The following is a 13,896-nucleotide window of genomic DNA, read 5'->3' as shown; positions in this document are numbered from 1 at the left end:
ACTGTTAGCAGATTTGCCATTTTAGCACTGGGACATGAGCAGGCTGTTCCCTAATTGGCTGAAACATCTCTGTCCACCTCGCAGAGCTCAGACATGGAGGTGTCACCTTGTAACATTTCACCAGGAACAGGCCTAAAAAGAACTGGATTTCTGTCTGCTACTTTTTTTGTGTGAATTTGAAAAGTCATTGCGGTTCATCTGCTCCCCTCAGTTTGGGTCATGCAGACAGCTGTCATCTTTACAGGCTTCAATGCCAATCATGGCTGCCTTGTACAGTCATGTAACTCCAATGCAGATCTTTCTACAAAAGGGATGGTTAAATCCATTGTTTGCATGCTTGGGTGGTATGTTTTCATATCAACAGCTAGATATTCTGCTATATCTTTTCTACTGCAGAATAATTTTCAGTTCAGTTGAGGTGCCTTTGTTAATTATAATGATTCGTTTTGAAACCATGCAGCTTGCGCCTGGTGTTAACACGTTGCAGCTTTTGGTTGTTTACGGGTGCCAAACAACATCGCAACTTACCATATTAATTCAGAATTCAGTTGATGTGCGTTCACACTGTCACGGGTATTCATATCTTCAAATGTGGCTCATCCATTTAGATTGATAATTTACTACTGTTTTAAGTACTGAAACTATACATTCATTTATAATGAATAATCTTAAATTTTTGGTTTGCATCAATCAAGTTCCAATAAATAAAATAAAATAATCAAATAACATAAGACATGTCATGCAGATGCAAGACATGCAGATTTTTGCTTCGCAAGATGTTAGATCAGGGCTGTCCAAACTCGGTCCTGGAGAGCCGGTGTCCTGCAGAGTTTAGCTCCAACTTGCCTCAACACACCTGACTGGAAGTTTCTATGCCTAGCAAGAGCTTGATTAGCTGGTTCAGGTGTGTTTAATTAGGGTTGGAGCTAAACTCTGCAGGACACCGGCCCTCCAGGACCGAGTTTGGACAGCCCTGTGTTAGATGATAGAATGGAGTCATGTGGATTATTGGGATGTTTTTATCAACTGTTTGGACTCTCATTCTGACGGCACCCATTCACTGAAGAGGATAGTGAGCAATTAGTGAGCAAGTTATTTAATGCTAGCTTTCTCCAAATCTGTTCCTATGGAGAAACAAACTCATCTACATCTTGGATGACCTGAGGGTGGGTCAATTTTCAGCAGATTTGATTTATTTTCTAAACTATGCTGTTAACATCAAAATTAGTATCAGCAAAATGATCAGTATCTGCAAAAATTCATAAATATCTTGTAACCCTAAACATTTTCATTCATACCATTCACCATTCGCAATTGCCTATCTGCTACAAGTCGCCCTGTTCATCGAGCTAATCGGAAAACACCAGCGTATGCATACAACTGTGAGAGCGTGTGTGTGTGTGAGGTCCTTCTGTATGCTCCAGTTTCTCTGGTTTAATCTGCCGTATTGTGACAGGCCTCTCTGGACCTCCTGAGCCACTGAGCACAGGTGAGCAACATTAGTCAGCCTGCCTCCCAGTCTAAAACCTGACACAACAAACAGGTGGGACTGCCTCTCTCTTTTACACACAGACGAGGAAAAGCATCAAGCGGCGTTAAGAAACAGAGAGAATATTCTCTGCATAATGAAGCATTGAAACAGAATAGACTGCGCACCTGGGTCTGTGTGCGTCTGCGTATATGTGTGCGAGTTGTCTAACACCGTTCCATCTGTCTGTTCTTCCCCTCAGGTATAGCTGGTCCTCTGATGCTTTCAAAATGAGTCATATCTCCCCCTCTCCCTTTCTAACTCGGTTTCTTTTTTTAACACTGTGCTCTCTTGTACCTTTATCGGGATGTGGCAGGTGGAGATGAATAGAGCCTCAGCTGGGCTGCGGAGACCCTGGAGAGCTCCAGGCATTTGACAAGGGCAGAAGACAATAAGAGCCTACTCATCCTGGCAGTCTACAGAGAGAGCAGCGCACCGCTTCCTCGTTCTCCCACTCATCCCATATAGTGCACTGCACTGAGGAACAGGCAGTCCCCTTCTCTCGATCTTCCTGCAGCCCACGAAACAACTTCTTTACTTTGTCTTTGTCATTGAGCAGGGTCAGTTTGCTAACACTATCCTCCTCCTCCTATTCCTCCTGGGGAAGACGGAGAGACCAAGAGAGACAGCTTATTCTCCTAGGGCTGTCAACAGGAAGGAGAATCATTGATAGAGAGAGTGATGAATGCGTTCTTGTGTTTAGATATTGTTTCAAAAAGTTTAGCTGCTTAGATTTTGCACAACATCTTAAAATACTCATGCCACAAAACAACCCGAAAAGACATCTGTACTATTAATAATGAGTGCAGACAGACTGTAAAAACAGGTTATGTGTGAATGAACCCTAATTCTACCTAAGTCAGACTGACAAACTCAATTGCAAATGGACAGTAAATGTTCAATGATACTGAAATAACCCAAACAATACATTGAGTACTAAAGCCACTTTTCATAATGGCTATTCAATGCCATATTATCTTATTATTCTATTATCCTAATTAGGAGCTTTTCTCAGCAAATATTGATATTTATGATTAATTATGATGAACTTTATGAATGAATCAGCATATCATGTAATTTACTTTAATCAATAGGCAGCCTTCGTAATGACTGTATGATGCACAGTCACATTGTTAATGGCAAAACATTCCATTATAAAAATGATTTTATATAAAAAATAAAAATGCAGAATTTATTTGATCAAAAACATATCATGAAATATTACAAAATAAAATACATTTTTCCTATTTTAAAATATTTTAAAATGTAATTTATTCCTGAAGCTGAAATTTCAGCAACGATTACTCCAGTTTTCAGTGTCACGTGGTTGTTCAGAAATCATTCTAATATGCTGATTTGGTACGCAAAAACATTTCTTATTATTACCAATGTGAAAAAAGTTGTGCTGCTTAGTATTTTTTGTGGAAATAGTAAAGAACAACATTTATTTTAAATCAAATTTTTGAAACAATGCTAAAGTCTTTACTGTCACTTTACTGTGACCATCAGTTTAGTGCATCCTCAGTGAATAAAAGTACAAATTTCTTATTGACCACAAATTTTTTAATGGTAATATATATACAGTATAATATTTAATTGAAAAATCCATTATTAATACTGCATTCTAAATGGCTGATTTTAGTATTCCTGTCTGGATCTTCATGTAATTTACACAAGCAGGACAAGTTTTTGTTCCAGGAACAACAAAAAAAGCTGATCCAGGAACTTGTCCTGCTTGTGTAAATCACATTGACCTGCACCTAGCAGTGCTGTTTCATGCTGTAGAAAAGTTTTACTCCGCATTCAGTGTGTGTTAGTAAAGTGTTTTACTTATTTAACCATGTAACAAAGACAGATGACATGCCACTTTGCCCTTTAAAGATTACTAATGGCTGTGCATTACCTCTGCTCTGCTGTGTGGCATCGATTCCCTCACGTTCCCTCATTTCCAAATCCACAGCTGCCTGATGAAAAACCTACCACCTATATTACGCCACCTTCAGCGCAAACACTCTCTGCTGGGAGTCTGTGCCAATCACACTCAGCCTAATCTCATCACCGCTGATTCTGTGGCTAACTGCAGTTGGTGCAGAGAAGCAGCGATAAACCTCAGGCATTTACTTGAAAAGAAAATGAAAAACTCCCTCTCTTTCTCCCTTCCCTCTGCGCGAACCATCTCCACGGACAGTTTCGTGCCGAGCGGGAGCATTTTGCTCAGGAGGACATTTAATAAAATTCCTGGAAATATGAGAAAAACTCACGCATGAGAAGCACCTATCTAGCAATTTGGAATTCAAACTAAAGATTACAGACTACCGGCTGAAACAATGTACCTTCCGCAAACCTCTTCCTAACAGCCGCGAGCAAATGAACTATGTAATCCTTGGCGGTTGTTTCTACTTAACGTTGATTATAAACTGTCACTCTCATTCACCCCAGGAGGAAAACATCAACGTGTGGATTATCCTCAACCCAATCTGTACATTCACAGGCAGATAATCCACCAAAGACACTTCCAATATCCTGCGCCGTCTGATGCACACCGCACACGGGGCTCATGTGTTGAGTGTTAGCATTGGGCCCCAGGCAAAAACTGTCTGCTAAAACTCCTTTAGACCCTCTTCAGCAGCTCCTAAGATGACAGGCTGTCAGGTTACGTGATCTGTAACATTTGTGTGTTCCGTATATGTTTGAATGGTGTAATGAGTCCATGCGTAAGGTGTCTGAGAGGATCAGGAAAGGAGACCCTTTGAAGCTGAGAGGATGTGAGTGCATGAGAGGGAGGAGAGGAGATTTGGAACCGGATATTGCAGGAAGGTGCGGTAAGGAGCTTTCGGGGAAGCTTTCATCCATTCAGAAGCTGTTTCTCCTCCTGTACACACAAACACACAGTCTGATGGGTTTTTTTGAGTAGGGGAGACCGGCGAGTGTTGGAACACATTTTGTTTGTAATGTCTGTTACTCAATGTTTTTTGTGCTTTGTGTGTCAAGTAATCCTTCTAATATAATGATTCTGCTCAAAAAACATTTCTTATTATTATCAATGCTGAATACAGTTGAGCTGCTTAATATTTTGGAGGAAACTACTATTTACTATTCAAAAGTTTGGGTTTGCTTTGAAGTATACGATTTAAAAATAATAATACTTTTATTCAGCAAGGTCACATTCACAATTGATCAAACGTGACAGTAAATAATGTTTCTATTTCAAGTAAATACCATTTATTGAACAGAATTAAAGAATACTGAGCAGTATATTAAGCAGCAAAAACCTTTTTCTACATTGATAACAATAAGAACCACTATTAGTAATTAATTGAACACCAGTAACAATTGATAATAACCGAGCAGCAAATCAGCATGTAAGAATGATTTCTGAAGGATCATGTGACACTGGGTGCCATCACAGGAATAAAAAACATTTGAAAACATATTAAAATGCAGTTATTTTGAATTGTAATAATATTTCACAGTATTACTGTTTTACTATATTTTTCATCAAATGAATGCAGCCTTGATGAACATAAGAGACTTTCCGAAACATTAAAAAAACTAATATATATATATTCCAAACTTTTGATCTGTTAGTATATGCTAATAATAATGGTAATATTGATAATAATAATATCAACAACAAAAAAATTGTACACTTTCTATTGCTTTATATAATTTTTCTAGTGTTTCTGGTATGTCATGTAGTGATTTGCAGCTCATAAACTGATTGTCACAACTTTAATTACCCTGGTATGTGTATATGTTAAAGAAAGAGAGATATTGTGATGTCAGTATATTTTATCTAGTATAAACAGGTAATGCAACACATTGGTTATATAAGCGCTGTACATTTCTATGCAGTTTTTCTAGCAAAAGTGGATATTGGCTTGCTGGTAGATGCAGAGAGCCCCTAGCAAAGATTCTATTATTGTCTTATCAGATATACTTGCAATGCAGTTTCGAGTAATGACTGGAACATCTAAAGTGGCGGTTTACATAACAAAACAGCTCTCAATACCCTCAGGCTTTTAAAAGTTTATGAGGAATCATACAAATTCCTCCATCTGCTGCAAATGAAGTTTCGTGCAATTATTTGTCTGAGTTTATCTCCTTGTCCCTTTATAACTGTTATCCATTCATTCATTTCAGGCTGCTGACTCACCGCTTTCGGCCACCCCTTTTTCCGTGGTTCTTCTTTTTTTTTTTTCTCAAAATGCTCTCTGAGTGCAAAGCCACTCAGGAATCGTTCATAGAAGGACAAATTAACTATTTGTGCGGCGTTAAAAATACATTATCTTTTTCTTCTCCCAGAGTCGGCCCCCTCCCTCACACCGCTAAATGCCCTGAGGATAGACCTTACACTCACACACTCTCACATGTCCCTCGGCTATTTTTTAAACATTAAGCAGCCTGCTGCGCTTTTTATAGAAACACAGATATGACTAGGCTTGGACTCCTTCAGATCAGATTGAATTCTTCCTCGGCACCCCCCAGTGACTGTGGGTTATGAAATATGGATTATTTCCAAGCTCATATCTGTAGGTCTCTATCGCTTGAAATCCACCTCAGCCATGGTAGTCTAGCAGGGGATTCCCTTCAGATTCTGCTCTTAGCCTCTAGTGGAATGGTTCAAAAAAGTCCTCTTGATAATTCACCTTAATATTTATACCTCTCTTTTTTGTTTTTCTCTTCTTTACTCTTTCATATTATAGCTTTAACCCTCATGTTAGGATGAAATTGACTTGTTTTTAAGCTTGAGGTCACAGGTTTGGCGTCATTCAGAAATCAGTTGAGAATATCTTAAATTCCAATTCAAGCCTTAAATTTGAGTTTCAATGTAAGGAAGTAGGGTTAAAATGAATTTAAATTCTAAGGAATCCATATAACTGTAATTAGTTAGTAAAGCAAAGTTTGTAAATACAAACAAAATGTTGGCTTGATAAAACCCTGTTCAAAAGTTTAGATTTTCTTTTAGTTACAATATAGTAAACCACTCCTTTTAGGAATGTGACTGGTATCCTTTCCAGTAATGTTGTTTCTGTTAGGCCTCAATTAGACCATTCAATATGAAGCTGAGAGTATCTCAGCGAGTCTTAGCATCTACAGTTCCTTGCATTTATTCATGGTTTATATCTAGGCTCTCACCCTAAACATGAGTAATGGAACATTTTATAAGACTTCAATATTTTTTTCAAGCTATTAAATTGCCTTAGGCTCTTTTAGACTCCTCAACATGAGGGTTAACTCCAGTCTTTGCTTCTCTGGTTCTCTCTGTGTTGCACTGGCGTTAACCTCCGTCTCATGCCTCACCTCTTCCTTTCCCTCCTCTTTTTATTGAAGGACAGCTGGTTGATTTGCATTGCTCTCTAGGAAAGGTTTTGTGGCTCTTAAAGATTAATTAAATCAAACCTCTCAACCATGTTTGGTGCACGTCAGTGCATACAGTATACATACACGCACACACGCGCGCATAAATGCTAAGTGACTGGGGATTCTGTGGGTTGTGAAATATACAGTATTGTTCCTCAGGACCAGGGAGCACAGCCAGGCTGCATGTTTCTAGAGCGATATGTGAAGCGGCTGGGTTGGGGTCACACCAAGCTGCCTCAACTGCCAACCTCACAGCATGCATATTTTACACAGTCGACTATACATAACTCGGTCTAATGAAACACTCTCGATGCCTGCAGGAAGAGTTCAACAGCACCTTTCATTGCTTTTGCAGGCCCTTCAAATGAATTAACATCTCTTGTGGGAGGTTCCTGACTTGTTAGAGAAGTATATATATTCACATATATGTGTCTCCTCCATGAGCACTAAAGCTCAATTATTATTAGGCCACAGCTCATATTTTCAAATGAATCTATTTTACAAGTCATATTGATGACATATTGATGTATTACTACGGTATCTGTCATAAAATAGCATTATTTATTACATTTTACACAAAGATGAGTAATTTCAACCTATTACACTAGGCGGGAAAAAAACTTTGGTCATAATTAATTAAACAGAAACAAGAATGACATGCTAATTTCTCTGTGACAAAGTACTGATGTGAAACACTCGGCTGAAAATCTCATGATTGATTATGGAATATTACGGATGTTCGTGCTGAGCTGGCATTATTCATCTCTGACTCATTGACTTTGACTAACAGGAACAGACACATCTGCACGGCGAACAAGTGTGCAGTCATCTGTGGTTTGATCAGAGCCATGTTTGCACGGAGATGAAATCCATCGCAACAACATGTGTAATTACTTTCCTCCCTGCCTCTCTGTCTATCTTTGGTGTAGCTGTCATTGAGCAGTCCTTCAGATTGAGTTGCATAACTCTCTTTCAGTATCTCTCGCTCTCTGCTTCACACTTGGATTCCATGTAACTGTACGTTTGAAATGTTTCATTAGTGTATAGTTTTGCATGTTAATTTTTAGACTGTGCTGTAATGATGCAGCAGCAGGCTTATGATGAATAAGACATGCAAGGTTGAAGGATGAAGAGAGTTTAATGGCTCTGTGTGCCGTTCTTTGTTAGAAGGCCAGTTTGTCTGACAGCACCCAGGATAATAGCAGCGCACATACAGTGTTATCTGCCGCTCGAAATGCTAGGGAACATGTTTGATCTCAGATGCCACACAGATGGGCACCAGACTCCAGTCTGAGATCCTGGCACCAGTGAGGACATTCTCTGCTCTCTCCTCCTTACTTCATCTACTCCTCCTATCAATCTCTCCATCAATTTCCTTAGCAGCACTTTTGGCTTATCTCTTCTCATTTGTATTTGCTTTTCTTTATTCCTATTTCTTTATTTTTTTATAAAAGTGATGACTGAATATATGTATATTATATACAATATAAGCATCAAGATGTCAAGACTTAAAATCTATTATCATTATAATGACTTATTCCTAAGAAAAGGGGTAAACAAAATAAAAGAACATTTTAAATTGTTTTTAATAACAATCAGCCTTTTAAATTGTTCAACATTATGTGATGCATTCTGTTCTGTCTATGAAACATAATAATAATTTATTCCAGTGATGGTATGATCAGTCTTCAATATCACATACTACTCAAAAATCTGCTTATTTGGTTCTCCAAAAATATTTAGTATTTTTCTCCATAAATATTTATTGTTTTTCTGTGATGTTAAACAGTTAATATTTATGTGGAGACTGTGATGTTTTGTTTTCAACCAAATTCAAAAGAACTGCATTTATTTTAAATAGAAATCTTTTGTAAAACTATAAATGTTCTTAGTGTAACTTTTGATCAATTTAATATGTCCTTGCTTCCAAAAAAACAAAATTGTTAACACAAAACTGGTACACTAATATGCATTAAATAATGCTTAACTAATGCACAGATAATCACAATTTAATGTATAACTCACGAATAACTAAACCATTTATTAATGATTACTGCATTAGCAACAAATGAACATTATATATGATTCATAGATTAAATAATCAATAAATTGTTATTAGTTAAATGTGTCATAATGTATTAATTCACTAATAACATATTATATTAACTAATGATGTAAAGTCATAACATAATAATACCTTAGCAAATCATTAGCTAATGATCAATTAAAGCAGACAACTGGAAGTTGAAATGCATGGCTTCGACCCATTGTGGTAATTAACACATGAATTTACACTATTAGTTAATACTATATGTTATTAGGGAATTAATACATTATGACACAATTAACTAATAACAATGTATTGATTACCTAATCTATAGAATCATATAGAATGTTCATTTGTTGCTGATGCAGTAATCATTAATAAATTGTTTAGTCCTTCTCATGAGTTATACATTAACTCATACTTATCTGTGCATTAGTTAAGCATGAATTAATGCATATTAGTGCCACCATATTGTAAAGTGTTACCAAAAACACTTGCTGATCCCAAACTTTTGAAAGATAGTGTCAGAGAGTTTTAAAGTGATTGCTGTTCATACACATCATCCCCAATAGACAAAAGAACTCATAAAACACGATTTAAAGCCCCATACTTAATACTTGCATAATGGTATCACTGGTATCAATTGTTCATTTTAAGCAGATGGCAAATAGGCCATGAAACCATACAGCAGTCTATTTAAATGTGCTTTGCCTGTTAGATTGACTCAGAATGTTGATTATAATAGAAAAGGTGCATTATTTGTGCTCCTGGAAGTTGTTAGAACTTTAGAATGATCTGCAATAATTAAAGGTGCAAACATTTTTAGTTAATTTTTGTAAACACAACACAAACTCTTTGCGGGTGAAACACCTGCCTCAACATGATATCAGTTACCAGAACACACGCAGCTCAACTGACTCAAGAGACTACCTGAGGGAAGATTAATGATGTACTTTGCAAATGTTTTTCCAAATATAGTGTTTATGTTTTGAGCATATAAATAAACAGTTGCACTAACAGTTAGATGATTGACTATAATTTGCGTGTCATTATTGGCTGGGGGATACAAAGTAGACTGTAGACACAAGAATCACCTGGAGACTATTTGGAGGAAAAAATAACTTTAACAAAAGCAAACTGTAGTCGAGCGGTGTGTTTGACCAAGCACACTATCATTTCTATGCATATTATGTTCAGAGACACTCTACTGACGGTAGTAATGGTTTTGTAGACTGTAGGGGAAGAGTTAAATCCCTATTCCTTTCATTTCTGCATTCCTTCCTGCTTCTCCATCTAATGAGCTCGACCACCTGCTGTTGAAGTTTACCTGTTTATGTGCGTGGTCATATGAGTTGATGTGGTTGTCAAACTCCTGATGTTTATGGTACTGCTTGTCGCATAGTTCACAATAGAAGTTGGCCTTCAAATCCCCCAGGGCTTTTGCAATGGCTTTCTCATTCTTAGCGTAGTCCTAAAAAAGAGAGGGAGACAAAGAGAGAGAATTGTTTATGCATGTAGATGCTATAATCTAATTAGACAACTGCTCTTGAAAATCACACAGTCCTTTTCTAAGAATAAAGTATTTCACTAACTGTTGTTACGTTCCCAGTTAGTGTAGGGTTAGAGGAACAGGTAACAGAATAAAAAGGTGATGTGTGGAGGCAGCAAGGTTCAATTCCCAACCCCAGAGCTTTAACAAAGGCCAAGAATCTCGATATCAAAACAAGTTATTTTATTTGACAGATATGGGAGGATGTCAAAACTTCAAGAGGGGGCAAGGCCAAAATAACAAACATAAGCCCTCTAACTATTTGGGATAAACTAACTAAGCTATACAAAGAAAAGAAAACAAAACAGATAAAGCAGTTTTATTTTTATACTGTCTTATTCTGATTGAATTTGATCATCAAGACAGTCCTCGACAGGCTAAAAGAACCTGATGAAATCAAACAACCCAGCCACCAAAGTATGTTTTTAAATGGTTAATATTTTGCTGTAATTACTAGTTTCGCACCAACAACACTTTTAAGAAGATACTTGAAAGTGAGTATAGCTGGGTTACTATGACAACATGGTCATCAGTTCATATTGGTTGCAGGATGAATTAACAAACTGAACTGCTCATTGTGATAATAAGACTAGCGCTAATGGTTCGTAACTACTTAAAAGTCATTTTAACACATGAGAAACATTGTTGACCTTGCCTTCTTTGTATACATCACTTTATTGAGCAATATTTAACAATTACCTATATTTTTTTGTGAATCTCACTCTATTATTTATTTTATATATTAATATGTCCAGATAGATTTGTGAACCATTAAAAAATTAAAGGGACAGTTCACCAAAAATTATGACAACATGGTCATCAGTTCATATTGGTTGCAGGATGAATTAACAAACTGAACTGCTCATTGTGATAATAAGACTAGCGCTAATGGTTCGTAACTACTTAAAAGTCATTTTAACACATGAGAAACATTGTTGACCTTGCCTTCTTTGTATACATCACTTTATTGAGCAATATTTAACAATTACCTATATTTTTTGTGAATCTCACTCTATTATTTATTTTATATATTAATATGTCCAGATAGATTTGTGAACCATTAAAAAATTAAAGGGACAGTTCACCAAAAATGGAACATTCTGACATCATTCACTCGCCTTCATGTCATTCCAAACCCATAAGACTTTGGCTAATCTTTGAAACAAATGAAGATATTTTTAATGAATGCTGAGAGGTTTCTCTCCCTCCTTTGAAAATAATTGTAAAAAAAGGAATCCATATGAATTAAGTAGTTTAGTCCAAGTCTTCATCATCACTTTTATACATTTTTTAGATCTTGTACATTTTGGTTAACTGACCAATCTCAGAATTAAGATTAAAAAAGTGCACCCCCCTACAATTATTAAAGTTGTTCAGAAATGGCATTGATGGATCACCATGTAACATTCACTAATAACATGTTCAGGAGTGTACACGCACACACACACACACACACACACACAGTACAGGCCTAAACTCTTCCTCTAGGGAATGTCATCTCTTTTTTATTGCAAACTTCACATGAGATTCAGCTAGCCGGTAACTTCAAAGGCTCCTGCGATTAATTCAGTATCAAAAGTCTGCTTATACAGACCTCAGGGAGCGACATCAGCCATACAAACACATTGTGCAGACTGCGCCGGTACACACAGACACACATAAGCAAAGAGTACATCTCTCTGGAGCATCATTACCAGAGCTTTCCCATTCTGACACACAGACAGCACAGCTCAACATTTACTACAGGAAAGCAAGGTGGAAAAGGTCATTGTGTAGCAGCTCTTTAACTCTACACTCTTATTAAGTTTGACAGAGCGTCTGATCAAGGACTCCCTTTTGAGATGGTGTCGACTGAAAAGGGAGAATTCTTGTGTAGCATAGCACTGCAACAGTTTAATAGAGCTTGTTAACAAGCTTCTACATAGAGAAAATTGAAGTAATTGTGACAATAATACTGATAATGTGCCTCATAATTGGCCAGAGGGCCTCTGCATCACACGGCCCTGCAGCGTGTGGGAGCGGATCATGAATGAGGTGGATGTGGATGTGATGCAGTTAATAGGCCATCAGGGATTTTGAGGCACACTTTTCTGCTCACAGAGTCCATCCGTGAGCAGAGACAACATGAGATGTCAAAGCAAAAGAACATCATGATTGACTGCTGACACTCTGGTTGACACACTTGGTATCTAAAATAGGGACACACACACTCATACAAAATTCTGGGGACACTATGATTTTAAAATATATATATAAATATATTAAGCAAGGATGCATTAAATTTAACAAAAGTGACAGCAAAGACATTTATGTTAAAAAGGATTTATATTTAAAATAATTGCTGGGCTTTAGAACTTTTGTTCAAAACAATATAACAGTTTTCAGAAAATATCAAGCAGAACAACTGCTTGTATCTCAGTCAAATATTGTCCTATCCAAATAAATACATCAATGGAAAGCTTATTTATTCAGCTTTCAAATTATGTATAAATCTCAATCTAAAAAAAATTTACTCTTATGACAGGTTTTATGGTCCAGGGTCACATAACATAACATAACATAACATAACATAACATAACATAACATAACATATACATAAGTCGACGCAGGTGTGCATACGCGACAAAATTAAGTTGTGTAAATAAGTTCAGACCTCTCATTTGTGCAGTGACAAGGTTGACAGCTGTTAATGCACAATTACTAGGATATTTTAGATCGACAAACTGTAATACTGTATAAGATTTCAATTTGATTGAAAGCTATCCGCTGCCGTTTTCAAAGCACTGTGAAAAACTGTGACATTTCACTCACTGACGCTCTTCAATCGGCAGCACATATACTTGCCGGCAAAACTTTTAAGCTTGAAAATGATGAATTAATATTTAAAAAAATAATCATAAATATTAGCATTTTATTTTTAAGTTTACTATGAAATAATTGTATTTTTATTTAATACTCCCCTTTTATTTTAAAATATAATAGTATTATCACACTTTTTTTATTTGGTTTAAAAAAAACTAACTAAATAAAGTGCAATAATATTATTATCACTACTATTACATTTTTTTTAGTTATATTTAATGGGTCACACTATCCGCAGTGTGAGGACCAAACCAAATCTCCAGATGAAGAGTTTAGTTCCAAAACGCGATAAACGCCTTTTTTTTTTTTTTTTGAGTTTCCGCCAAAATCAGTATTGTATCTGGTCAGTACTGAAAAGTCTTTTGAAAATTCATTTTTAATTTTACGCAAAATGCGATATCCGCCGAGTTATTCTGTCATGTTTTCTCCCTTTTTTCCCAAACCGTGACAAACGCCAGTCTCTCTTTTCTGCAGAATGCGATATATCCGCTCAACCAATCACAGCGCACCATTCCACACACTGTAAACAGTAATGGCGGCACTTTG

General features: G+C 36.6%; 1 protein-coding gene across 1 annotated transcript in view; it reads right to left on the bottom strand.

The window, feature by feature from the left end:
* The window catches only part of LOC107549223 (zinc finger protein 804B-like), a 109,580-nt gene that overhangs the window by 8,434 nt on the left and 87,250 nt on the right, over positions 1-13,896 (bottom strand). The window contains exon 2 of the mRNA XM_016230224.1: positions 10,267-10,410. Coding sequence (XP_016085710.1) covers positions 10,267-10,410 — 144 coding nt within the window. The remainder of the gene's footprint in view (positions 1-10,266; positions 10,411-13,896) is intronic.

This window comes from Sinocyclocheilus grahami, unplaced genomic scaffold (assembly GCF_001515645.1).
Source record: "Sinocyclocheilus grahami isolate Dianchi unplaced genomic scaffold, SAMN03320097.WGS_v1.1 scaffold366.1, whole genome shotgun sequence".
Classification (NCBI taxonomy): Eukaryota; Metazoa; Chordata; class Actinopteri; order Cypriniformes; family Cyprinidae; genus Sinocyclocheilus; species Sinocyclocheilus grahami.
This window is presented reverse-complemented; position numbering and strand designations above follow the sequence as displayed.